The 27056-nt window shown below is 45.1% G+C and overlaps 1 protein-coding gene across 1 annotated transcript; it reads right to left on the minus strand.

Annotated features, from left to right (window-relative positions):
• Window positions 1-1186: 1186 nt before the first annotated feature.
• LOC123489742 (ras-GEF domain-containing family member 1B-like) lies at window positions 1187-23907 on the minus strand. Its single transcript, XM_045220161.1, has 5 exons — window positions 23816-23907; window positions 15011-15106; window positions 12137-12260; window positions 11874-11946; window positions 1187-1428 (listed from the first exon to the last, which is right to left on the minus strand). Exons 1-5 carry the CDS (start codon window positions 23903-23905, stop codon window positions 1404-1406), a joined length of 408 nt encoding a protein of 135 aa, XP_045076096.1. The 5' UTR covers window positions 23906-23907; the 3' UTR covers window positions 1187-1403.
• Window positions 23908-27056: the final 3149 nt, after the last annotated feature.

The raw sequence follows: 27056 nt of genomic DNA on the forward strand, positions 1-27056 counted from the left end.
AAGAAAAAAAATTAGGAGAAAGGGAAAGTTTGATCCAGCATTAACAGAGGGAAAAACCTTCAAGATCCTCAGCTCTCACATCGCCACTATTACACACACACACACACACACACACAACTAATTCACTCAACTCTGCTCCTCCACCGCACTTACTTAACTCAACCACCAGGGAGCGGTACAACCACATTGCATTTCTACACTACCATACTCGTGGGGGATAGTGGTAGGTAAACCACTCACACAGGATGGCTAATCTTGAGTGATTGAAGCGTACAGTCCAGTCCTCCAAGTCTATATTTATTCCACCAGAGTGGCTGGCTAGTGGCAGAGCCTCATAACACTGATTATCAGGGACCTGGGGACATTGGCTAGTGGCAGAGCCTCTATAACACTGATTATCAAAAGTAGAGCACTGCATAGGGAATAAGGTTCCATTTGGGATACACCCACTAGATATATCTTCACAACATCCACACACCCCTCTGCCCGTGGCTGAGTGTCCCATTGATAAAGGATGAGGAGAGAAGGAAGGGGTTTCTTCCTGTTGTAGAGTATCACAAAGCTTTATATATAAACACAAACAAAAATGACATTTTCTATCCAATGCACTCAGTGCATTTTGAACATATTTAGCGGTAAAGTTCTCAAGGCTTGGTCGACTACACTAGGTAAAAAAAGTAACACATCTGGAATAACTGCAGAAAAGCAAATTACCCGCGAGAAAAAGCAAATTGCCGTAGAAATGCAAATTACACACACAAACAAAAACTCACAAATAACGTTAGCTTCGTATATCTCTACCAACGCTGCTGTAGGTTAGGGTTGACACCATTACACAGAATACTGATTCCCAGTAAACAAAATGCTGGCTTATTAAAAAAGACAGAGAAAGCAGCTTGTTTGATCGACCTGTTAGGACTGAGTCAGTTGGCCAACCAGCAGCCAACTCCTAGCTTCCATAGAAAGGAAAATACATCTTGAAAATGTCAGGGGGCAATTTGCATCAACAGTGTCACCCGGGTGAGCTACATGGTGTGTTTCAAAAGGTTTTCAGCAGACGATAACAGATGGGCAACAAAAAAGCATCTCCTGGGTTCTCTTCTCCTCGTCGTGAAAGTCGTAACGTTCTTTTTTTTTCTGTTCTTAAAAATAAAAACACTACAAATTCATACAAAGAGATGAAAAAAGCTGTCCTGGAAACACAGCCTGAAGAAGAGCCAAACAACTGGAGAGATTATTAGCTAGAAATCCATGAGTGAGGAACAGAAAAGGTCCTGTCAGCTGAATAGTACAGATCAGATTGTTGTTTCCCTTCCTAACAGGGACACTGTTATTTGGACATCACCGCAGGGTAAGGCTTGGTTGTCAGATGGGTTGACATGGTTCTGTTCTGTTCAGAATCTCTAGACTCTACTTAGCAGAGTGGATCTGTGGAGAGAGAGAAGAGAACATCTATTAGCAAGACGTCTAACAAGTACCGTGAGGGGAAAAAAGTATTTGATCCCCTGCTGATTTTGTACGTTTGCCCACTGACAAAGACATGATCGGTCTATAATTTTAATGGTAGGTTTATTTGAACAGTGAGAGACAGAATAACAACAAAAAAATCCAGAAAAACGCATGTCAAAAATGTTATAAATTGATTTGCATTTTAATGAGGGAAATAAGTATTTGACCCCTCTGCAAAACATGACTTAGTACTTGGTGGAAAAACCCTTGTTGGCAATCACAGAGGTCAGACGTTTCTTGTAGTTGGCCACCAGGTTTGCACACATCTCAGGAGGGATTTTGTCCCACTCCTCTTTGCAGATCTTCTCCAAGTCATTAAGGTTTCGAGGCTGACGTTGGGCAACTTCGAACCTTCAGCTCCCTCCACAGATTTTCTATGGGATTAAGGTCTGGAGACTGGCTAGGCCACTCCAGGACCTTAATGTGCTTCTTCTTGAGCCACTCCCTTTGTTGCCTTGGCCGTGTGTTTTGGGTCATTGTCATGCTGGAATACCCATCCACGACCCATTTCAATGCCCTGGCTGAGGGAAGGAGGTTCTCACCCAAGATTTGACGGTACATGGCCCCGTCCATCGTCCCTTTGATGCTGGTGAAGTTGTCCTGTCCCCTTAGCAGAAAAAACACCCCAAAGCATAATGTTTCCACCTCCATGTTTGACGGTGGGGATGGTGTTCTTGGGGTCATAGGCAGCATTCCGCCTCCTCCAAACACGGCGAGTTGAGTTGATGCCAAAGAGCTCGATTTTGGTCTCATCTGACCACAACACTTTCACCCAGTTCTCTCTGAATCATTCAGATGTTCATTGGCAAACTTCAGACGGGCATGTATATGTGCTTTCTTGAGCAGGGGGACCTTGGGATTGAAGGATTTCAGTCCTTCACGGCATAGTGTGTTACCAATTGTTTTCTTGGTGACTATGGTCCCAGCTGCCTTGCGATCATTGACAAGATCCTCCTGTGTAGTTCTGGGCTGATTCCTCACCGTTCTCATGATCATTGCAACTCCACGAGGTGAGATCTTGCATGGAGCCCCAGGCCGAGGGAGATTGACAGTTATTTTGTGTTTCTTCCATTTGCAAATAAATCGCACCAACTGTTGTCACCTTCTCACCAAGCTTCTTGGCGATGGTCTTGTAGCCCATTCAGCCTTGAGCAGGTCTACAATCTTGTCCCTGACATCCTTGGAGAGCTCTTTGGTCTTGGCCATGGTGGAGAGTTTGGAATCTGATTGATTGATTGCTTCTGTGGACAGGTGTCTTTTATACAGGTAACAAGCTGAGATTAGGAGCACTCCTTTAAGAGTGTGCTCCTAATCTCAGCTCATTACCTGTATAAAAGACACCTGGGGAGCCGGAAATCTTTCTGATTGAGAGGGGTAAAATACTTATTTCCCTCATTAAAATGCAAATCAATTTATAACATTTTTGACATGCGTTTTTCTGGATTTTGTTGTTGTTATTCTGTCTCTCACTGTTCAAATAAACCTACCATTAAAATTATAGACTGATCATTTCTTTGTCAGTGGGCAAACGTACAGGAAATCAGCAGAGGGATCAAATACTCCCCCCTCACTATATCTCTATGTATTACCTACAATAGTAGAAATCAATACAACACATTGCAATCCCCTCTTTACTCTGTTCTGTGTGTCTATTTAGAGAAGGGGTTAATAACACACGCCCTCTTCCCTGTCCTGGGACAGTGATAAAGCACATTGCTGGGCTAGAAGCTCTAGCCATCAGTCAAGGCTTGTCGGCAGCGGGGCTAGAGGCAAGTGTCTGTGTGTCTGTGTGCGTACCCTGGGCTAGAGGCACGCTGTGCTGACACGGCCAGTCTGGAGTAATGTGACAGGTTCTGGGAGAGAAACAGCACCGGCTATCAGGAAACGTGACAGCACCCACACAGACAGACAAGTGGATTCACCCAGCCCCATCTCAACCCCCCCACTGGGGTCAGGACCAGCCTAACCAGCCTCTCTCTGCAGAGGACTGGTGGATGGATGGTACACATTCAGGCCTGGGCTCAGTCAGATATACTGTAGTATATAGCAATCAGAACAGGTGTTATGATGAGTTTCTAAGGGTATCACAGTGAGTAAAGAATGTAATGAAATACTTAGACACTTTGATGGGGAGTTCATATAAGGGTGGCAGGTGGCTTAGTGGTTAAGAGCGTGAGCCCCGAGTAAGAAAGGTCGCTGGTTCTAATCCCCGAGCCGACTAGGTGAAAAATCTGTCGATGTGCCCTTGAGCAAGGCACTTAACCCTAATTGCTCCTGTAAGTCGCTCTGGATAAGAGCATCTGCTAAATGACTAAAATATAAGATATTTAATATGGTACCATGGTTCGATATGACAACAGACATAGCCCTGCCTCTTACCGTTCCGAACAAAGAGCCACTCTCCCTTATATACCCTCTGTTTACAAGTTTCTTCACGAACATCTGCTAACCCTCAATGGGCACTCCCTTCTTTGATGTTATTACCCTTTACCCCCAAGTCAGTATATCCTGTCCATCAATCATTTCTAAGATCAACTTCAGTAATCTCCTTTGACATAAGGAATGCAGACTCTGTGGCACCAAGCCACTTATCTACCAACTCTCCCCTGGGTCACACAACACTATAAAAACCTCCATATCAACAGTGGTTCCCAACCTTTTTCCCTTGGAGCCCCCCTACTTGTATCAAGAAAAGCTGAGCGCCCCGCAAGAAAAGCTGAGCGCCCCCAAGAAAAGCTAGCCCCCCCCAAAAAATAATATAATAATAAAGTGATTAATTCCAAATCTTTATTGGCAAAAATGTACATCAATTACAGTTTTTCTTTCCTTTTCTCTTCGGTTTGCCCTGGTTATGTTTGTGTATAATCAACTGTAGGCCTATACACACACACACACACACACACACACACACACACACACACACACACACACACACACACACACACACACACACACACACACACACACACACACACACCACACACACACACAGTTACCTAAATAATAATAATGATTCATTATCAGTGTAATAAGTGATTAACAGCGCCTTATAGCTCTGTCCTAGATCTCCCTCAGACCAATCTCTATAGCTCTGCCCTAGATCTCCCTCAGACCAATCCTATATAGCTCTGTCCTAGATCTCCCTCAGACCAATCCTATATAGCTCTGTCTCAGATCTCCCTCAGACCAATCCTATATAGCTCTGTCCTAGATCTCCCTCAGACCAATCCATATAGCTCTGTCCTAGATCTCCCTCAGACCAATCCTATATAGCTCCGTCCTAGATCTCCCTCAGACCAATCCTATATAGCTCTGTCCTAGATCTCCCTCAGACCAATCCTATATAGCTCTGTCCTAGATCTCCCTCAGACCAATCCTATATAGCTCTGTCCTAGATCTCCCTCAGACCAATCCTATATAGCTCTGTCCTAGATCTCCCTCAGACCAATCCTATATAGCTCTGTCCTCAGATCTCCCTCAGACCAATCCTATATAGCTCTGTCCTAGATCTCCCTCAGACCAATCCTATATAGCTCTGTCCTAGATCTCCTCAGACCAATCCTATATAGCTCTGTCTCAGATCTCCCCAGACCAATCCTATATAGCTCTGTCCTAGATCTCCCCTCAGACCAATCCTATATAGCTCTGTCCTAGATCTCCCTCAGACCAATCCTATATAGCTCTGTCCTAGATCTCCCTCAGACCAATCCCTATATAGCTCTGTCCTAGATCTCCCTCAGACCAATCCTATATAGCTCTGTCCTAGATCTCCCTCAGACCAATCCTATATAGCTCTGTCCTAGATCTCCCTCAGACCAATCCTATATAGCTCTGTCCTAGATCTCCTCAGACCAATCCTATATAGCTCTGTCCTAGATCTCCCTCAGACCAATCCTATATAGCTCTGTCCTAGATCTCCCTCAGACCAATCCTATAGCTCTGTCCTAGATCTCCCTCAGACCAATCCTATATAGCTCTGTCCTAGATCTCCCTCAGACCAATCCTATATAGCTCTGTCCTAGATCTCCCTCAGACCAATCCTATATAGCTCTGTCCTAGATCTCCCTCAGACCAATCCTATATAGCTCTGTCCTAGATCTCCCTCAGACCAATCCTTATAGCTCTGTCCCTAGATCTCCCTCAGACCAATCCTATATAGCTCTGTCCTAGATCTCCCTCAGACCAATCCTATATAGCTCTGTCCTAGATCTCCCTCAGACCAATCCTATATAGCTCTGTCCTAGATCTCCCTCAGACCAATCTATATAGCTCTGTCCTAGATCTCCCTCAGACCAATCCATATAGCTCTGTCCTAGATCTCCCTCAGACCAATCCTATATAGCTCTGTCCCAGATCTCCCTCAGACCAATCTATATAGCTCTGTCCTAGATCTCCCTCAGACCAATCCTATATAGCTCTGTCCTAGATCTCCCTCAGACCAATCCTATATAGCTCTGTCCTAGATCTCCCTCAGACCAATCCTATATAGCTCTGTCCTAGGATCTCCCTCAGACCAATCCTATATAGCTCTGTCCTAGATCTCCTCAGACCAATCCTATATAGCTCGGTCCTAGATCTCCTCAGACCAATCCTATATAGCTCTGTCCTAGATCTCCCTCAGACCAATCCTATATAGCTCTGTCCTAGATCTCCCTCAGACCAATCCTATATAGCTCTGTCCTAGATCTCCCTCAGACCAATCCTATATAGCTCTGTCCTAGATCTCCCTCAGACCAATCCTATATAGCTCTGTCCTAGATCTCCCTCAGACCAATCCTATAGCTCTGTCCTAGATCTCCTCAGACCAATCCTATATAGCTCTGTCCTAGATCTCCCTCAGACCAATCCTATATAGCTCTGTCCTAGATCTCCCTCAGACCAATACACTGAAACGGGTTTGTTACACACACACACACACACACACACACACACACACACACACACACACACACACACACCATGTGAACACTGGTTTTGACACAGCTATAAATTATGTGATATAAAAATAAAAATAAGCAACAATAACAAACAGTACGTTACAATCAATAACTTTTTCCTTCCTTAAAAAACTAAAATGGCCACCTTGGGGCCTGCATACCTCTGACCAGGGATGGGATGTCAGGTGTGATGCTAGTGACAGCCAGACTAAAGCCCTGGTGGACATGGAGCCTGTTACGGGCTTTTGTTTTTATTGAAGGCCGTCTCAGACAGGTACGTAGTGCTGAATGGTAGAATAACCCTTGTAGCTGCGTGTTTGGCCAGTCTGGGCGCAAACAGCGCATGTCCTTGTGACAATCCAAAACGTTTTGTATCCGTTCGTGGAAATATTTATTTGACATAGAAATCGGCATGAAGGTCAGCATGCTCATCTTCACAGCCGAGGTATTCCACATCCTCGAGACTGCAAATATAAATGGTCCATCACCCACGATTCCTTTGATAAGTATTCGTCAACAATCGGCAAAACGGGATTTAATTTCCCCGAAGCATGTTCAGTGCCTGGTAAACTCAGTGCGTAAAAAACGCAGGCACAGTGCCACCATACTGTTTCATCAGCAGTGGAAATTGTTGTAGCTCCCCTTTTGACATTTTTCCAACTCTGTACTCCAGTTTCCGCACAAAAGCGTCTCAAGAGTCTTTGCACTGCATGACGTTTGATTCAGGACCCTGCATCTGCTAGTTTGTCTCATTGTAGAGAGTGAATGTATCCGCTAGGTATGCCGTTTTGATCCAAAACGCATCAGTCAGCTGTTCCCACAATGGTCGATTGTGATCTTGCAAGAATTCCTTTATTCTTTCCTGCAGTTCCATAAAGCGCACAAGCACTTGTCCACGTGACAACCAGCATACCTCTGTGTGTAACAGAAGTGTTTGATGCGCTTGTTCCGGGATTCTTCAGATAGCATTGAGGAGTACACCACATCAGTCACTGGCTTCATCAATAAGTGCATCGATGATGTCGTCCCCACAGTGACCGTACGTACATACCCCAACCAGAAGCCATGGATTACAGGGAAACATTCGCACTGAGCTAAAGGGTAGAGCTGCCGCTTTCAAGGAGCGGGACTTCTAACCCGGACGCTTATAAGAAATCCCGCTATGCTCTCCGACGAACCATCAAACAGGCAAAGCGTCAATACAGGACTAAGATTGAATCGATACTACACCGGCTCTGACGCTCGTCGGATGTGTGGCAGGGCTTGAAAACTCACAGACTACAAAGGGAAGCACAGCCATGAGCTGCCCAGTGACAAGACTTCCAGACCAAGCTAAACCACTTCTATGCTCGCTCGAGGCAAGCAACTCTGAAGCATCCATGAGAGCACCAGTTGTTCCGGATGACTATGTGATCACGCTCTCCGTAGCCAATGTGAGTACGACTTTTAAGCAGGTCAACATTCACAAGGCCGCAGGGCCAGACGGATTACCAGGACGTGTACTCCGAGCATGTGCTGACCAACTGGCAAGTGTCTTCACTAACATTTTCAACATGTCCCTGACTGAGTCTGTAATACCAACATGTTTCAAGCAGACCACCATAGTCCCCGTGCCCAAGGACACTAAGATAACCTGCCTAAATGACTACCGACCCGTAGCACTGACGTCTGTAACCATGAAGTGCTTTGAAAGGCTGGTCATGGCTCACATTAACACCATTATCCCAGAAACCCTAGACCCACTCCAATTTGCATACCGCCCCAACAGATCCACAGATGATGCAATCTCTATTGCACTCCACGCTGCCCTTTCCCACCTGGACAAGAGGAACACCTATGTGAGAATGCTATTCATTGACAACAGCTCAGCATTCAACACCATAGTGCCCTCAAAGCTCATCACTAAGCTAAGGATCCTGGGACTAAACACCTCCCTCTGCAACTGGATCCTGGACTTCCTGACGGGCCACCCCCAGGTGGTAAGGGTAGGTAACAACACATCTGCCACACTGATCCTCAACACGGGGGGCCTCAGGGTGCGTGCTCAGTCCCCTCCTGTACTCCCTGTTCACCCATGACTGCATGGCCAGGCACGACTCCAACACCATCATTAAGTTTGCCGACGACAACAGTGGTAGGCCTGATCACCGACAACGATGAGACAGCCTATAGGGAGGAGGTCAGAGACCTGGCCGTGTGGTGCCAGGATAACAACCTCTCCCTCAACGTGACCAAGACAAAGAAGATGATTGTGGACTACAGGAAAAAAAAGAGGACTGAGTACGCCCCCATTCTCATCGACGGGGCTGTAGTGGAACAGGTTGAGAGCTTCAAGTTCCTTGGTGTCCACATCACCAACGAACTATCATGGTCCAAACACACCAAGACAGTCGTGAAGAGGGCACAACAAAGCCTATTCCCCCTCAGGAGACTGAAAAGATCTGGCATGGGTCCTCAGATACTCAAAAAATTATACAACTGCACCATCGAGAGCATCCTGACTGGTTGCATCACCGCCTGGTATGGCAACTGCTTGGCCTCTGACCGCAAGGCACTACAGAGATAAGTGCGTACGGCCCAGTACATCACTGGGGCCAAGCTTCCTGCCATCCAGGACCTCTATACCAGGCGGTGTCAGAGGAAGGCCCTCAAAATTGTCAAAGACTCCAGCCACCCTAGTCATAGACTGTTCTCTCTGCTACCGCACGGCAAGCGGTACCGGAGTGCCAAGTCTAGGTCCAAAGGACTTTTCAACAGCTTCTACCCCCAAGCCATAAGACTCCTGAACAGCTAATCATGGCTACCCGGACTATTTGCACTGCCCCCCCACCCCATCTTTTTACGCTGCTGCTACTCTGTTAATTATTTATGCATATTCACTTTAACTCTACCCACATGTACATATTACCTCAACTACCTCAACTAGCCGGTGCCCCCGCACATTGACTCTGCACCGGTACCCCCATATATATATATAGCCTCCCTACAGTTATTTAATTTTACTTTACTTCTGCTATTTTTTTCTCAACACTTTTTTGTTGTTGTTTTATTTTACATTTTTATTTAAAATAAATGCACTGTTGGTTAAGGGCTGTAAGTAAGCATTTCACTGTAATGTCTGCACCTGTTGTATTTGGCGCATGTGGCCAATAAAATGTGATTTTGATTAATCCGCAAACAGTCTCTTGTTAGTAGGGCGAGCCTTAATAAAGTTTACAACTTTAACAACAGTTGCCAGGGTGTTACTAAGGTCTTCCGAAAGTTTTTTACTGGCCAATGCTTGGCTTGTAGCATGCAGTGGATAATTGCGCTTTTCCTTCAAATCGGCTGTTAAATCCCTTGTTTTTACCCATCAACGCTGCAGCGCCATCAGTGCAGCATGCAACAATATTCTCGTAGGGCAGATTGTTGGACAAGAGCTATAAAAATATCTTGGCCTGTTGTTGTTGTGGCTAGATTGGTAGACATAAGAATGTCTGGTTTCAAGTAATCACCGTCAATATAAACGAAGCACGGATTCGCCTGACACTGTTGTTGTTTCATCCAACTGAATGGCAAAGGGAACATTCCTAAGCTTCTCGTGCAGCTGGTTTTGACAATCTCCAGCCATTTTATCAATTCTGTCTTTGACAGTGTTGTCAGAGTGGGACGGTTCTCACTTTATCCACCAGCCTCTACAGTCGTGGTCAAACGTTTTGAGAATGACACAAATACTAACTTTCACAAAAGTCTGCTAACTCAGTTTTGATGATGGCAATTTGCATATACTCCAGAATGTCATGAAGAGTAATCAGATGAATTGCAATTAATTGCAAAGTCCCTCTTTGCCTTGAAAATGAACTTAATCCCCAAATAAACATTTCTACTGCATTTCAGCCCTGCCACAAAAGGACCAGCTGCCATCATGTCAGTGATTCTCTCGTTAACACAGGTGAGAGTGTTGACGAGGACGAGGCTGGAGATCACTCTGTCATGCTGATTGAGTCAGAATAACAGACTGGAAGCTTTAAAAGGAGGGTGGTGATTGAAATCATTGTTCTTCCTCTGTTAACCATGGTTACCCGCAAAGAAACACGTGCCGTCATCATTGCTTTGCACAAAAAGGGCTTCACAGGCAAGGATATTGCTGCTAGTAAGATTGCACCTAAATCAACCATTTATCGGATCATCAAGAACTTCAAGGAGAGAGGTTCAATTGTTGTGAAGAAGGCGTCAGGGCGCCCAAGAAAGTCCAGCAAGCGCCAGGACTGTCTCCTAAAGTTGATTCAGCTGCGGGATCGGGGCACCACCAGTGCAGAGCTTGCTCAGGAATGGCAGCAGGCAGGTGTGAGTGCATCTACTTTTGGAGGATGGCCTGGTGTCAAAGAAGGGCAGCAAAGAAGCCACTCTCCAGCAAAGAAGCTTCTCTGCAGGAAAAACATCAGGGACAGACTGATATTCTGCAAAAGGTACAGGGATTGGACTGCTGAGGACTGGGGTAAAGTCATTTTCTCTGATGAATCCCCTTTCCGATTGTTTGGGGCAACTGGAAAACACTTTGTCCGGAGAAGACAAGGTGAGCGCTACCATCAGTCCTGTGTCATGCCAACATGGGGGGGGGGGGGTTGTTTTCACGTCATGGATGTTCGCAAACATGATTTTGTGAAAGTGGTGTAAAAAGAAAACTGTGGAAGTAATGAGTAGGAATGAACAATCCATCTACTGATCAATCCATCTACTGATCAATCCATCTACTGATCAATCCATCTACTGAACAATCCATCTACTGATCAATCCATCTACTGATCAATCCATCTACTGATCAATCCATCTACTGAACAATCCATCTACTGAACAACCATTGGTTAGCTGAGAGAGACAAACCATGCCAATGTCAGCTGGCTAACTGAATGACTGGCTGGCTGACTGAATGACTGGCTGGCTGACTGAATGACTGGCTGGCTGAATGACTGGCTGAATGACTGGCTGGCTGACTAACTGACTGACTGGCTGGCTGACTGAATGACTGGCTGGCTGAATGACTGGCTGAATGACTGGCTAATTGGCTGGCTGGCTGGCTAACTGACTGACTGACTGACTGACTGGCTGACTAGGTCTTAGTCAGCTCCCTGGGCTCTGAGGATAATATACAACCACACTGAACAAAGACAATGATTCTTCATCCATCATGTCTGAGGTACACACACATATTACACGCCCAGCGCCGTGTATGACGGCTTTGTGTGTATAGGGGGAGAACACAGTGTGTGTCTGTGTTTGTTTATGGGAACACGGTGCGTGTGAGTTATTGACTAGTGCGTGTGAGTTATTGACTAGTGGAAGGGTCAGCATGTACCTCCCTTTGGTTGACGAGGGAGGAGGGGGGCGTGGGTGGGTGGGTGACAACTATGATGAATGAAGCTGGACCCCCGGGGGAAGGGGACGCACCTCAGAGACTTCCATCTGTCCTTCTCCATGTGGTTCTCAGGGCCTTCGCTCTCATAAGAGGCCAGATACAGAGCTGAGAGGAGAAGAAACCACCAGCGTCAACTCATTACAGTCACAGCACCAGGACATTAAAACAGCTTTTCCTGTAGTTGAACAGGTTTTCTAAGCTGGGAATTTAGTGTAGCCTTCCAGAATTGACTTAGTTGGAAATGACACCATGACATCAGTACATTGAACCTTGAACTATATTTGGGGGTACGTACCGTCCTCGCTGAAGACCGGTGCAGTAAGCAGGTACTGTAGAATTTTGCGGTCCTTCTCAAACGGACACTCCACCTTCTTCCAAACCATGAACTCGCTGACCTGCTTCGCCATCTCCCAGAATTTCTGAAAAACAATGTTAAAAACAAATGTTAAAAATAACATTGAAAATACTGTGAAAACGACGTAACGTTAGTGTTCGCGGGAACACAATTTCTGCAAACGTGAAAAAACTATATGAACGTCAATAAAGAAGTTATGTAACACTAACACAACCTGATAATAATATTCACTGATTGGCAGCTAGACGGTATATATACACACTACCGGTCAAAAGTTTGGATACACCTACTCATTCAAGGGTTTTTTCTTTATTTTGACTATTTTCTACATTGTAGAATAATAGTGAAGACATCAAAACTATGAAATAACACATATGGAATCATGTAGTAACCAAAAGTGTTAAACAAATCAAAATATAGTTTAGATTCTTCAAAGTAGCCACCTTTTGCCTTGATGACAGCTTTGCACACTCTTGGCATTCTCTCAACCAGCTTCATGAGGTAGTCACCCGGAATGCATTTCAATTAACAGGTGTGCCTTGTTAAAAGTTAATTTGTGGAATTTCTTTCCTTCTTAATGCGTTTGAGCCAATCAGTTGTGTTGTGACAAGGTAGGGGGGGTATACAGAAGACAGCCCTATTTGGTGAAAGACCAAGTCCAAATTATGTCAAGAACAGCTCATATAAGCAAAGAGAAATGACAGTCCATCATTACTTTAGGACATGAAGGTCAGTCAATACGGAACATTTCAATAACTTTGAACGTTTCTTCAAGTGCAGTCGCAAAAACAATCAAGCGCTATGATGAAACTGGCTCTCATGAGGACCGCCACAGGAATGGAAGACCCAGAGTTACCTCTGCTGCAGAGGATAAGTTCATCAGAGTTACCAGCCTCAGAAATTGCAGCCCAAATAAATGCTTCACAGAGTTCAAGTAACAGACACAACTCAACATTAACTGTTCAGAGGAGACTGCATAAATCAGGCCTTCATGGTCGAATTGCTGCAAAGAAACCACTACTAAAGGACACCAATAATAAGAAGAGACTTGCTTGGGCCAAGAAACACGAGCAATGGACATTAGACCGGTGGAAATGTGTCCTTTGGTCTGGAGTCCAAATTTGAGATTTTTGGTTCCAACCGCCGTGTCTTTGTGAGACGCAGAGTAGGTGAACGGATGATCTCCGCATGTGTATTTCCCACCGTAAAGCATGGAGGAGGAGGTGTTATGGTGTGGGGGTGCTTTGCTGGTGACACGGTCTGTGATTTATTTAGAATTCAAGGCACACTTAACAAGCATGGCTACCACAGCATTTTGCAGCGATACGCCATTCCATCTGGTTTGGGCTTAGTGGGACTATCATTTGTTTTTCAACAGGACAATGACCCAACACACCTCCAGGCTGTGTAAGGGCTATTTTACCAAGAAGGAGAGTGATTGAGTGCTGCATCAGATGACCTGGCCTCCACAATCACCTGCCCTCAACCCAATTGAGATGGTTTGGGATGAGTCGGACCACAGAGTGAAGGAAAAGCAGCCAACAAGTGCTCAGCATATGTGGGAACTCCTTCAAGACTGTTGGAAAAGCATTCCAGGTGAAGCTGGTTGAGAGAATGCCAAGAGTGTGCAAAGCTGTCATCAAGGAAAAGGGTGGCTATTTGAAGAATCTCAAATATAAAATATATTTTGATTTGTTTAACACTTTTTTGGTTACTATATGATTCCATATGTGTTATTTCATAGTTTTGATGTCTTCACTATTATTCTACAATATAGAAAATAGTAAAAAAATCAAGAAAAACCCTTGAATGAGTAGGTGTTCTAAAACTTTTGACCGGTAGTGTATGTTGGTGACCATATATGTTGTAGACATGTATGGGGGTCTCCAATAATAAAAAGTAGTTTAAAGATTAATTCAATTTTTTTCTGATGTAGTGTAGCTGGGGTTCACCAATGGCAAGTCTCACTTCCTCACTCTCTGTCAGTTATAGGGGGAAGCTCGCTAAAAATGGCCTTTTCCTTGTCTGTGTAGTGTACTGTCTCCCTTAGCACTGGGACATTACTAAAACTGGTGGAGCTGGGTTACATAACCTTGTTTTTATTTAACCCTTATTTTAATTTAAAATTGACTGACGACAACGTTGTAATTTACAGCAACGACCTGGGAAATAGTTACATGGGAGAGGAAGGGGGGGTGATGAATGAGCCAGCTGGAAGCTGGGGATTATTAGGTAGTATGAGGGCCAGATTGGGAATTTATCCAGGACACCAGGGTTAACACCCCTACTCTTACGATAAGTGCCATGGGATCTTTAGTGAGAGTCAGGACACCCGTTTAACGTCCCATCTGAAAGATGGCACCCTACACAGGGCAATGTCCCCAATCACTGCCCTGGGGCAAGGTCCCCAATCACTGCCCTGGGGCATAGGGCAATTTTTTTTTTTAACCAGAGGAAAGAGTGCCTCCTACTGGCCCTCCAACACCACTTCCAGCAGCATCTGGTCTCCCATCCAGGGACCGACCAGGACCAACCTTGCGTAGCTTCAGAGGCATGCCAGCAGTGGGATGCAGGGTGGTATGCAGCTGGTTACAGGGGTGCCTTACCAAATGGAGCTTGTTGGGCCAAAATGTAACCAAAATAGTGAGTTGTGAGTCAAAACCCCTCAAAAATATTGTTCAAAACAACAAAGTAATTCTGTTAGCATTAGGCGGGCCAAACCAAATGTTGTCATGGGCCAAGTTTGGCCTGCACGCCCCATACTGGGCACCCTGGGGAAATTCCACAAACAACAAACCGTTTGCCCAAACTCACCTCAAAGTTAACGTGTCCATTCTGCATCCTGTTGGAACATCCCTCATTCAGGAAGTAGATGTCTTTAATCAGTAGGCTGAAGAACGGGATAACAATCTGGAGAGAGAGGAGACAGAGAAAGAAGAGGTGAGGATTTCATTCAGCTGCCTGGCTACAGCAGGTAAGAGAAAGAAGAGGTGAGGATTTCATTCAGCTGCCTGGCTACAGCAGGTAAGAGAAAGAAGAGGTGAGGATTTCATTCAGCTGCCTGGCTACAGTAGGTAACAGTCTGCTGATGACGTTTCTTTGTTCAATCACCACAAAAACACCCGTCAAACTAATTCCCACTTCACCCAGAAAGAGAAGTCAGAAAATGCTGAGGTAGTTTTTCAGAACACAATCGCTTAAACAATTCAGAGCCATGTCGCCACAAAAATTTAGGGAGGGGGGAGGGAGCCGTGACGGAAGGAGCGGGGAGGGAGGGAAGGAGCCGTGACGGAGGGAGGGAAGGATGGAGTGTGGAGGGAGTGTGGAGGGAGTGTGGAGGGAGTGTGGAGCGGGGACCGGGGAGGGAGGGAAGGAAGAGAGAGGGAGGGAGGGAGGGAGGGAATGGGATGTCCTGTATGGAAGTAATGAGAGACGGTGACAACAGACAGGTGCCCTAAACACACTGGTCTGGCAGTATAAGAAGACAAGGACAGGATAGTTCTAGAAACGTTGCCTGACTGAAGACAAGAAAATAAACTAAGCTTCAATTGCAACTGAATCAATTGAGTCCTGGTTTGTTTTTCTTTGTTAGGTGATTGGCTGTTGGCTTCAAGCACCCTTTACTGTTTTAACGGAAGAGTTGAGCACATACCCTCACTTTAGAAGACACACACAGCTTGACAGCAACACACAGGAAGTGGTGTACTCAGTGGGAGACAGAGGGCGTGTTAGGTAACATAGAACTATAATTACAAGAACAGACATTCCCCATTCAAGTCACTGTTCCATGATGGGTGGTCAATCTATTTCTATGGGAAAGATGCCCCACTGTCCTGTCTATTGTCTACTTTCTAATGTCCTGTCAACGGTCATTTCGTAAATCAACTGGGTCAGAGAATAGGATATCCGAAAATATAAAGGCAGCGTTTACACAGGCAGACCAATTCTGATCTTTTGACCTCTTATTAGCTCAATCTGATCTGATTCGCCGAAAGACCATTTTAGTGGCAAAAGATCAGAATTGAGCTGCCTGTGTAAACGCTCTTAACGTGCCATCCTGTTTTGAGTTACTGTATATCCCTGTCATTATTTAATAGGGTAGGTCAAAGGCAATAACAGATGGACCGTGATTATGTCTATACCGTATGTGCCGTCTGTCGGCGCCCGTTATCACAAAGCATCTCAGAGGAGTGCTGATCCAGGATCAGTCTAGCCTTTTAGATCATTATGAAACAGACAGGGGGGACCTGATGGGGACCTGATGGGGACCTGATGGGGACCTGATGGGGACCTGATTTCAGATCATTATGAAACAGACAGGGGGACCTGATTTCAGATCATTATGAAACAGGCAGGGGGACCTGATGGGGACCTGATGGGGACCTGATGGGGACCTGATGGGGACCTGATGGGGACCTGATGGTGACCTGATTTCAGATCATTATGAAACAGACAGGGGGGGACCTGATGGGGACCTGATGGTGACCTGATTTCAGATCATTATGAAACAGACAGGGGGGGACCTGATGGGGACCTGATGGTGACCTGATTTCAGATCATTATGAAACAGACAGGGGGACCTGATGGGGACCTGATGGTGACCTGATTTCAGATCATTATGAAACAGACAGGGGGACCTGATGGGGACCTGATGGGGACCTGATGGGGACCTGATGGGGACCTGATGGGGACCTGATGGGGACCTGATTTCAGATCATTATGAAACAGACAGGGGGGACCTGATGGGGACCTGATGGTGACCTGATTTCAGATCATTATGAAACAGACAGGGGGACCTGATGGGGACCTGATGGTGCCCTGATTTCAGATCATTATGAAACAGACAGGGGGGGACCTGATGGGGACCTGATGGTGACCTGATTTCAGATCATTATGAAACAGACAGGGGGACCTGATGGGGACCTGATGGGGACCTGATGGGGACCTGATGGGGACCTGATGGGGACCTGATGGTGACCTGATGGGGACCTGATGGGGACCTGATGGGGACCTGATGGGGACCTGATGGTGACCTGATGGGGACCTGATGGTGACCTGATTTCAGATCATTATGAAACAGACAGGGGGACCTGATGGGGACCTGATGGTGACCTGATTTCAGATCATTATGAAACAGACAGGGGGGGACCTGATGGGGACCTGATGGTGACCTGATTTCAGATCATTATGAAACAGACAGGGGGGGACCTGATGGTGACCTGATTTCAGATCATTATGAAACAGGCAGGGGGACCTGATGGGGACCTGATGGGGACCTGATGGGGACCTGATGGTGACCTGATTTCAGATCATTATGAAACAGGCAGGGGACCTGATGGGGACCTGATGGGGACCTGATCCTAGATCATTATGAAACAGACAGGGGGACCTGATGGGGACCTGATGGGGACCTGATGGGGACCTGATGGGGACCTGATGGGGACCTGATTTCAGATCATTATGAAACAGGCAGGGGGACCTGATGGGGACCTGATGGGGACCTGATGGGGACCTGATGGGGACCTGATGGGGACCTGATTTCAGATCATTATGAAACAGGCAGGGGGACCTGATGGGGACCTGATGGGGACCTGATGGGGACCTGATTTTAGATCATTATGAAACAGGCAGGGGGACCTGATGGGGACCTGATGGGGACCTGATGGGGACCTGATGGGGACCTGATTTTAGATCATTATGAAACAGACAGGGGGACCTGATTTCAGATCATTATGAAACAGACAGGGGGACCTGATGGGGACCTGATGGGGACCTGATGGGGACCTGATGGGGACCTGATGGGGACCTGATTTCAGATCATTATGAAACAGGCAGGGGGACCTGATGGGGACCTGATGGGGACCTGATGGGGACCTGATGGGGACCTGATTTCAGATCATTATGAAACAGGCAGGGGGACCTGATGGGGACCTGATGGGGACCTGATGGGGACCTGATGGGGACCTGATTTTAGATCATTATGAAACAGGCAGGGGGACCTGATGGGGACCTGATGGGGACCTGATGGGGACCTGATTTTAGATCATTATGAAACAGACAGGGGGACCTGATTTCAGATCATTATGAAACAGGCAGGGGGACCTGATTTTAGATCATTATGAAACAGACAGGGGACCTGATTTTAGATCATTATGAAACAGGCAGGGGGACCTGATTTTAGATCATTATGAAACAGACAGGGGGACCTGATTTTAGATCATTATGAAACAGACAGGGGGACCTGATTTTAGATCATTATGAAACAGACAGGGGGACCTGATTTCAGATCATTATGAAACAGGCAGGGGGACCTGATTTTAGATCATTATGAAACAGACAGGGGACCTGATTTTAGATCATTATGAAACAGACAGGGGGACCTGATTTCAGATCATTATGAAACAGGCAGGGGGACCTGATTTTAGATCATTATGAAACAGACAGGGGGACCTGATGGGGACCTGATTTCAGATCATTATGAAACAGGCAGGGGGACCTGATTTTAGATCATTATGAAACAGACAGGGGGACCTGATTTTAGATCATTATGAAACAGACAGGGGGACCTGATTTCAGATCATTATGAAACAGGCAGGGGGACCTGATTTTAGATCATTATGAAACAGACAGGGGGACCTGATTTTAGATCATTATGAAACAGACAGGGGGACCTGATTTTAGATCATTATGAAACAGACAGGGGGACCTGATTTTAGATCATTATGAAACAGACAGGGGGACCTGATTTTAGATCATTATGAAACAGGCAGGGGACCTGATTTTAGATCATTATGAAACAGACAGGGGGACCTGATTTTAGATCATTATGAAACAGACAGGGGGACCTGATTTTAGATCAGTATGAAACAGGCAGGGGGACCTGATTTTAGATCATTATGAAACAGACAGGGGGACCTGATTTCAGATCATTATGAAACAGACAGGGGGACCTGATTTTAGATCATTATGAAACAGACAGGGGACCTGATTTCAGATCATTATGAAACAGACAGGGGGGGACCTGATTTTAGATCATTATGAAACAGGCAGGGGGACCTGATTTTAGATCATTATGAAACAGACAGGGGGACCTGATTTTAGATCATTATGAAACAGACAGGGGGACCTGATTTTAGATCATTATGAAACAGACAGGGGACCTGATTTTAGATCATTATGAAACAGGCAGGGGGACCTGATTTTAGATCAGTATGAAACAGGCAGGGGGACCTGATTTTAGATCATTATGAAACAGACAGGGGGACCTGATTTCAGATCATTATGAAACAGACAGGGGGACCTGATTTCAGATCATTATGAAACAGACAGGGGGGACCTGATTTTAGATCATTATGAAACAGACAGGGGGACCTGATTTTAGATCATTATGAAACAGGCAGGGGGACCTGATTTTAGATCATTATGAAACAGACAGGGGGACCTGATTTTAGATCATTATGAAACAGGCAGGGGGACCTGATTTTAGATCATTATGAAACAGACAGGGGGACCTGATTTTAGATCATTATGAAACAGGCAGGGGACCTGATTTTAGATCATTATGAAACAGACAGGGGACCTGATTTTAGATCATTATGAAACAGACAGGGGGACCTGATTTTAGATCATTATGAAACAGACAGGGGGACCTGATTTTAGATCATTATGAAACAGACAGGGGGGACCTGATTTTAGATCATTATGAAACAGACAGGGGGACCTGATTTTAGATCATTATGAAACAGACAGGGGGACCTGATTTTAGATCATTATGAAACAGACAGGGGGACCTGATTTTAGATCATTATGAAACAGACAGGGGGACCTGATTTTAGATCATTATGAAACAGACAGGGGGACCTGATTTTAGATCATTATGAAACAGACAGGGGGGACCTGATTTTAGATCATAATGAAACAGGCAGGGGGACCTGATTTTAGATCATTATGAAACAGACAGGGGACCTGATTTTAGATCATTATGAAACAGACAGGGGGACCTGATTTTAGATCATTATGAAACAGGCAGGGGGATCTGATTTTAGATCATTATGAAACAGACAGGGGGGGACCTGATTTTAGATCATTATGAAACAGACAGGGGGGGACCTGATTTTAGATCATAATGAAACAGGCAGGGGGACCTGATTTTAGATCATTATGAAACAGACAGGGGGACCTGATTTTAGATCATTATGAAACAGGCAGGGGGGACCTGATTTTAGATCATTATGAAACAGACAGGGGGGACCTGATTTTAGATCATTATGAAACAGGCAGGGGGGACCTGATTTTAGATCATTATGAAACAGACAGGGGGACCTGATTTTAGATCATTATGAAACAGGCAGGGGGACCTGATTTTAGATCATTATGAAACAGAGAGGGGGACCTGATTTTAGATCATTATGAAACAGACAGGGGGGACCTGATTTTAGATCATTATGAAACAGGCAGGGGGACCTGATTTTAGATCATTATGAAACAGGCAGGGGGACCTGATTTTAGATCATTATGAAACAGACAGGGGGGACCTGATTTTAGATCATTATGAAACAGGCAGGGGGACCTGATTTTAGATCATTATGAAACAGACAGGGGGGACCTGATTTTAGATCATTATGAAAGACAGGGGGACCTGATTTTAGATCATTATGGAAACAGACAGGGGGACCTGATTTTAGATCATTATGAAACAGACAGGGGGACCTGATTTTAGATCATTATGAAACAGACAGGGGGACCTGATTTTAGATCATTATGAAACAGACAGGGGACCTGATTTTAGATCATTATGAAACAGACAGGGGGGACCTGATTTTAGATCATTATGAAACAGACAGGGGGACCTGATTTTAGATCATAATGAAACAGACAGGGGACCTGATTTTAGATCATAATGAAACAGACAGGGGGACCTGATTTTAGATCATAATGAAACAGACAGGGGGACCTGATTTTAGATCATAATGAAACAGACAGGGGGGGACCTGATTTTAGATCATAATGAAACAGACAGGGGGACCTGATTTTAGATCATTATGAAACAGGCAGGGGGACCTGATTTTAGATCATTATGAAACAGACAGGGGGACCTGATTTTAGATCATTATGAAACAGGCAGGGGGACCTGATTTTAGATCATTATGAAACAGACAGGGGGGACCTGATTTTAGATCATTATGAAACAGACAGGGGGACCTGATTTTAGATCATTATGAAACAGACAGGGGGACCTGATTTTTAGATCATTATGAAACAGACAGGGGGACCTGATTTTAGATCATTATGAAACAGGCAGGGGGACCTGATTTTAGATCATTATGAAACAGGCAGGGGGACCTGATTTTAGATCATTATGAAACAGACAGGGGGACCTGATCTTAGATCATAATGAAACAGACAGGGGGACCTGATTTTAGATCATAATGAAACAGACAGGGGGGACCTGATTTTAGATCATTATGAAACAGGCAGGGGGACCTGATTTTAGATCATTATGAAACAGACAGGGGGACCTGATTTTAGATCATTATGAAACAGGCAGGGGGACCTGATTTTAGATCATTATGAAACAGACAGGGGGACCTGATTTTAGATCATTATGAAACAGGCAGGGGGACCTGATTTTAGATCATTATGAAACAGACAGGGGGACCTGATTTTAGATCATTATGAAACAGACAGGGGGACCTGATTTTAGATCATCACTACTACTCTTTTGGAGTCCAGCTCTGTGAGGAAACAGGAAACAGGAAACAGTGTGACACTGAGCATTAGTCAACAAACATTTGAGATGGTTTTATATCAAATGACATACTGCTCCCTGACTGGACCAGAATGACATACTGCTCCCTGACTGGACCAGAATGTTCTTCTAGCAAACTGAACACAGTAAACAGCACAATATGTACACAATGATTTCAGTCTCCCTGCCCTCTCAGTGACACTGTGGCCCTAAACAAAACAGAACAGATCTGAGAGACAGAGCGACAAAGAGAGAGAGAGAGAGATATCTGGGAACATGTTGCATAAACTACGTTACCACTGGACTGTACGGCCCAGAAAGGCCCACATCGGCCGTGTGGTGTGTGTGGAAATACACTTTTTGACCCATAAACAAAAACCCCTCTAGAAGAAGTCACAAGAGCATTCCAGTGTTCTGCCTGGGAAGCTGGAACATTCCGTCTTATGACCCCTTCTCCGTCTGTCTTAGCAGCCAACCAGGGCCCTTCAAAAATCAACATCTACACACGTACAGTTCCCCTCCTTTCCCTAACAGAAACCCTCAGCTAACCCATTATGTTGGCACTACGCTAACTCTTTGCTAACCTAATACATGTTGACAGTACATCAACAAACAACTTGTCTATGTTTACCCTTCCTTCTAGGACTTGCTACACACTAGGCTAGCCCGCTAGGCTGACCGGTTCACACCCAGTCAGGTCAGTGTGGGGTAGAGAGAGAAAGACGCAATCAGAGAGAGAGACAGACAGAAATGAGAGAGAGAGACAGAAATGAGAGAGAGAGACAGAAATGAGAGAGAGACAGAAATGAGAGAGAGAGAGAGAGAGAGACAGAAATGAGAGAGAGAGAGAGGGAGACAGAAATGAGAGAGAGAGACAGACAGAAATGAGAGTTATGTGAACTGGCAGGCAGCAATTTATTTCCCCCCTTAACTGAAAAGGAGGAAATTAGTTCTCTTTGACATCCATACAAGACCCTCAGCTCTCAGCTGACCTATTTCTGTCTTGACCTCTTGACTTCTCTGCTTCAGAGGCTTCGTTATGTAACGATGTCCTAACCGAACCAAAGTTTAGTGTAAATAAAGATGAGTCCCACTGAGCAGAGACGATAAACGATCATCAGACCAACTGCTGCACGGAAGACTGCTTTCCCGACATGCCGGATTGGAACGTTCCCTCCAGTTGTTTTCCTGGTTACATAAAAGTGAAGAATGGGTGATTCACATCTCCACTTTACGTAACAACGAATTGCTGCTTAGCAATTGTGAGAGCGGTAGAGCGTTTGTTCGTTTTCTTGGCTAACATGCTGACCAAACCAGTTTCCCCCTTTTTATCTGTGGATTAATTGTCGGAGTAGAGAACACATGATTTTGTATGACTCAAAAAAGGGAAAAAATACCACAAAAGATCCAGCTAAAAATGGACTATACGCATTTCAGATAAAATAACAACCCAATGTTTATCTCCCAGCACAAATTAGCGTAGCAACAGCAAGCTAGCTAAATGTCCATGAATGTTTGTTTTGACCTGTCCCCTAAACTAATTTATTTGGTTCACGATTGGTTTTTTGGTATTTTAACCTGCGTGTCATGAACATGTCTGGGTGGGGATCGACAAAAATCAACATGCGCACAGACAAACGCACGCACAAAGCCAGTTTGGTCAGCATGTAAGTGGGTTAGGGTTACTGAAATGGGCTCTGGGAGAATTCAGACTGCCAGAGAGAACAGAGGACGTTCCCACCATTCGAAGAGATCAGAATATACTAGATCACCTAGATCAGAATATACTAGATCACCTAGATCAGCTCTCCTACTCTTAAGACGCTTTTATGAAATAATCTCAGATTGTGAGTAAAGGTATCCAGGCTCACCTTCTCTCTAACGCTATTGGCTGTTCTGCACCTCTGTGTCGCTCCTCTCAACGCCGTTCTGTAATTGTAGAAGTTACCGGAAGGGTCCATTTGGTGCTGAGGGAGGGAGAGAGGGAGAGATTAGCATTACAGTGCAAGCTCAGCAGAAAGTCAGTTCTTAGTTCAAATATTTGTTTATAAAATGGCAGATTCGTCTAGCTACATCCTCAGAGAGTGAGATGGCATCGTATGCTTTCGTCTGAATGGATAACAAGTGCATTGACTGCAATACTATTAGCTAACTGTAATTCTAAACATATGGTAATAGCCACCCTGTAATAAAATATGGTGGTTAGTTAGTCACTGGCCCGGCTGTTCCCTTCAACCTCCCCCACCACTCCATCCCTTCCCCCAAAAGGTTGATCGCTTGTGGGAGAAGGCATCTCAATGACTCTATCAATCACTCACAGTCCCACATAAACCGTCCCTGCCAAATCAACTGGACACACACAAACTGCAAGACAGATGGAGTCATCAAACCAGCCTATCAACACTCTGACCTCTATCAACACAGGGAGGACAATAACCCAACACCACAGCTATCAACACTGACCTCTATCAACACAGGGAGGACAATCGCTCAAGTCAAATGTCTACTGTTTGCTGATGATCTGGTGCTTCTGTCACCAACCAAGGAGGGCTTACAGCAGCACCTAGATATTCTGCACAGATTCTGTCAGACCCGGGCCCATACAGTAAATCTCAGTAAGACAAAAATAATGGTGTTTCAAAAAAGATCCAGTTGCCAGGACCACAAATACAAATTCCATCTAGACACCGTTGCCCTAGAGCACATAAAAAACGATACATACCTCGGCCTAAACATTAGCGCCACAGGTAACTTCCACAAAGCTGTGAACGTTCTGAGAGACAAGGCAAGAAGGGCCTTCTATGCCATCAAAAGGAACATAAAATTTGACATACCAATTAGGATCTCGCTAAAAATACTTGAATCAGTTATGGAACCCATTGCCCTTTATGGTTGAGGTCTGGGGTCCGCTCACCAACCAAGAATTCACAAAATGGGACAAACACCAAATTGAGACTGCATGCAGAAATCCAGAAAAGAGCCGTTATATTCTATAACCACTTAAAAGGAAGCGATTCCCAAACCTTCCATAACAAAGCCATCACCTACAAAGAAATTAACTTGGAGAAGAGTCCCCTAAGCAAGTTAGTCCCAGGACAACAACAACACAATTAGATCCAACCAAATCATGAGAAAACAAAAAGAGAATTACTTGACACATTGGAAAGAATTACCAAAAAAACAGAGCAAACTAGAATGCTATTTGGCTCTAAACAGAGAGTAGACAGTGGCAGAATACCTGAACACTGTGACTGACCCAAACCTAAGGAAAGCTTTGACTATGTACAGACTCAGTGAGCATAGCCTTGCTATTGAGAAGACCACCGTAGGCAGACCTGGCTCTCAAGAGAAGACAGGCTATGTGCACACTGCCCACAAAATGAGGTGGAAACTGAGCTGCACTTCCTAACCTCCTGCCAAATGTATGACCATATTAGAGACACATACAGTGGGAGAACAAGTATTTGATACACTGCCGATTTTGCAGGTTTTCCTACTTACAAAGCATGTAGAGGTCTGACATTTTTATCATAGGTACACTTCAACTGTGAGAGACGGAATCTAAAACAAAAATCCAGAAAAATCACATTGTATGATTTGTAAGTAATTCATTTGCATTTTATTGCATGACATAAGTATTTTATCACCTACCAACCAGTAAGAATTCCGGCTCTCACAGACCTGTTAGTTTTTCTTTAAGAAGCCCTCCTGTTCTCCACTCATTACCTGTATTAACTGCACCTGTTTGAACTCGTTACCTGTATAAAAGACACCTGTCCACACAATTAAACAGACTCCAACCTCTCCACAATGGCCAAGACCAGAGAGCTGTGTAAGGACATCAGGGATACAATTGTAGACCTGCACAAGGCTGGGATGCGCTACAGGACAATAGGCAAGCAGCTTGGTGAGAAGGCAACAACTGTTGGCGCAATTATTAGAAAATGGAAGAAGTTCAAGATGACGGTCAATCACCCTCGGTCTGGAGCTCCATGCAAGATCTCACCTCGTGGGGCATCAATGATCATGAGGAAGGTGAGGGATCAGCCCAGAACTACACGGCAGGACCTGGTCAATGACCTGAAGAGAGCTGGGACCACAGTCTCAAAGAAAACCATTAGTAACACACTACGCCGTCATGGATTAAAATCCTGCAGCGCACGCAAGGTCCCCCTGCTCAAGCCAGCGCATGTCCAGGCCCATCTGAAGTTTGCCAATGACCATCTGGATGATCCAGATGAGGAATGGGAGAAGGTCATGTGGTCTGATGAGACAAAAATAGAGCTTTTTGGTCTAAACTCGCCGTGTTTGGAGGAAGAAGAAGGATGAGTACAACCCCAAGAACACCATCCCAACCGTGAAGCATGGAGGTGGAAACATCATTCTTTGGGGATGCTTTTCTGCAAAGGGGACAGGACGACTGCACCGCATTGAGCGGAGGATGGATGGGGCCATGTATCGCGAGATCTTGGCCAACAACCTCCTTCCCTCAGTAAGAGCATTGAAGATGGGTCGTGGCTGGGTCTTCCAGCATGACAACGACACGAAACACACAGCCAGGGCAACTAAGGAGTGGCTCCGTAAGAAGCAGCTCAAGGTCCTGGAGTGGCCTAGCCAGTCTCCAGACCTGAACCCAATAGAAAATCTTTGGAGAGAGCTGAAAGTCCGTATTGCCTAGCAGACAGCCCCCGAAACCTGAAGGATCTGGAGAAGTTCTGTATGGAGGAGTGGGCCAAAATCCCTGCTGCAGTGTGTGCAAACCTGGTCAAGACCTACAGGAAACGATGATCTCTGTAATTGCAAACAAAGGTTTCTGTACCAAATATTAAGTTCTGCTTTTCTGATGTATCAAATACTTATGTCATGCAATAAAATGCAAATTAATTACTTAAAAATCATACAATGTGATTTTCTGGATTTTTGATTTAGATTCCGTCTCTCACAGTTGAAGTGTACCTATGATAAAAATTACAGACCTCTACATGCTTTGTAAGTAGGAAAACCTGCAAAATCGGCAGTGTATCAAATACTTGTTCTCCCCACTGTGTGTGTGTGTATATATATATATATATATATATATATATATATATAAGAGAGAGAGAGAGAGAGAGA

This window comes from Coregonus clupeaformis, unplaced genomic scaffold (assembly GCF_020615455.1).
Source record: "Coregonus clupeaformis isolate EN_2021a unplaced genomic scaffold, ASM2061545v1 scaf3256, whole genome shotgun sequence".
Classification (NCBI taxonomy): domain Eukaryota; kingdom Metazoa; phylum Chordata; class Actinopteri; order Salmoniformes; family Salmonidae; genus Coregonus; species Coregonus clupeaformis.

Coding starts and splice junctions, on each gene's coding strand:
- LOC123489742 (XM_045220161.1), bottom strand. CDS start 23,905: ATGGACCCTTCCGGTAACTTCTACAATTACAGAACGGCGTTGAGAGGA. Junction 15,107..23,815: donor CCAATAGCGTTAGAGAGAAG/GTGAGCCTGGAT, acceptor CTCTCTCTCCAG/ATTGTTATCCCGTTCTTCAG. Junction 12,261..15,010: donor ATGGACACGTTAACTTTGAG/GTGAGTTTGGGC, acceptor ATTGTTTTTCAG/AAATTCTGGGAGATGGCGAA.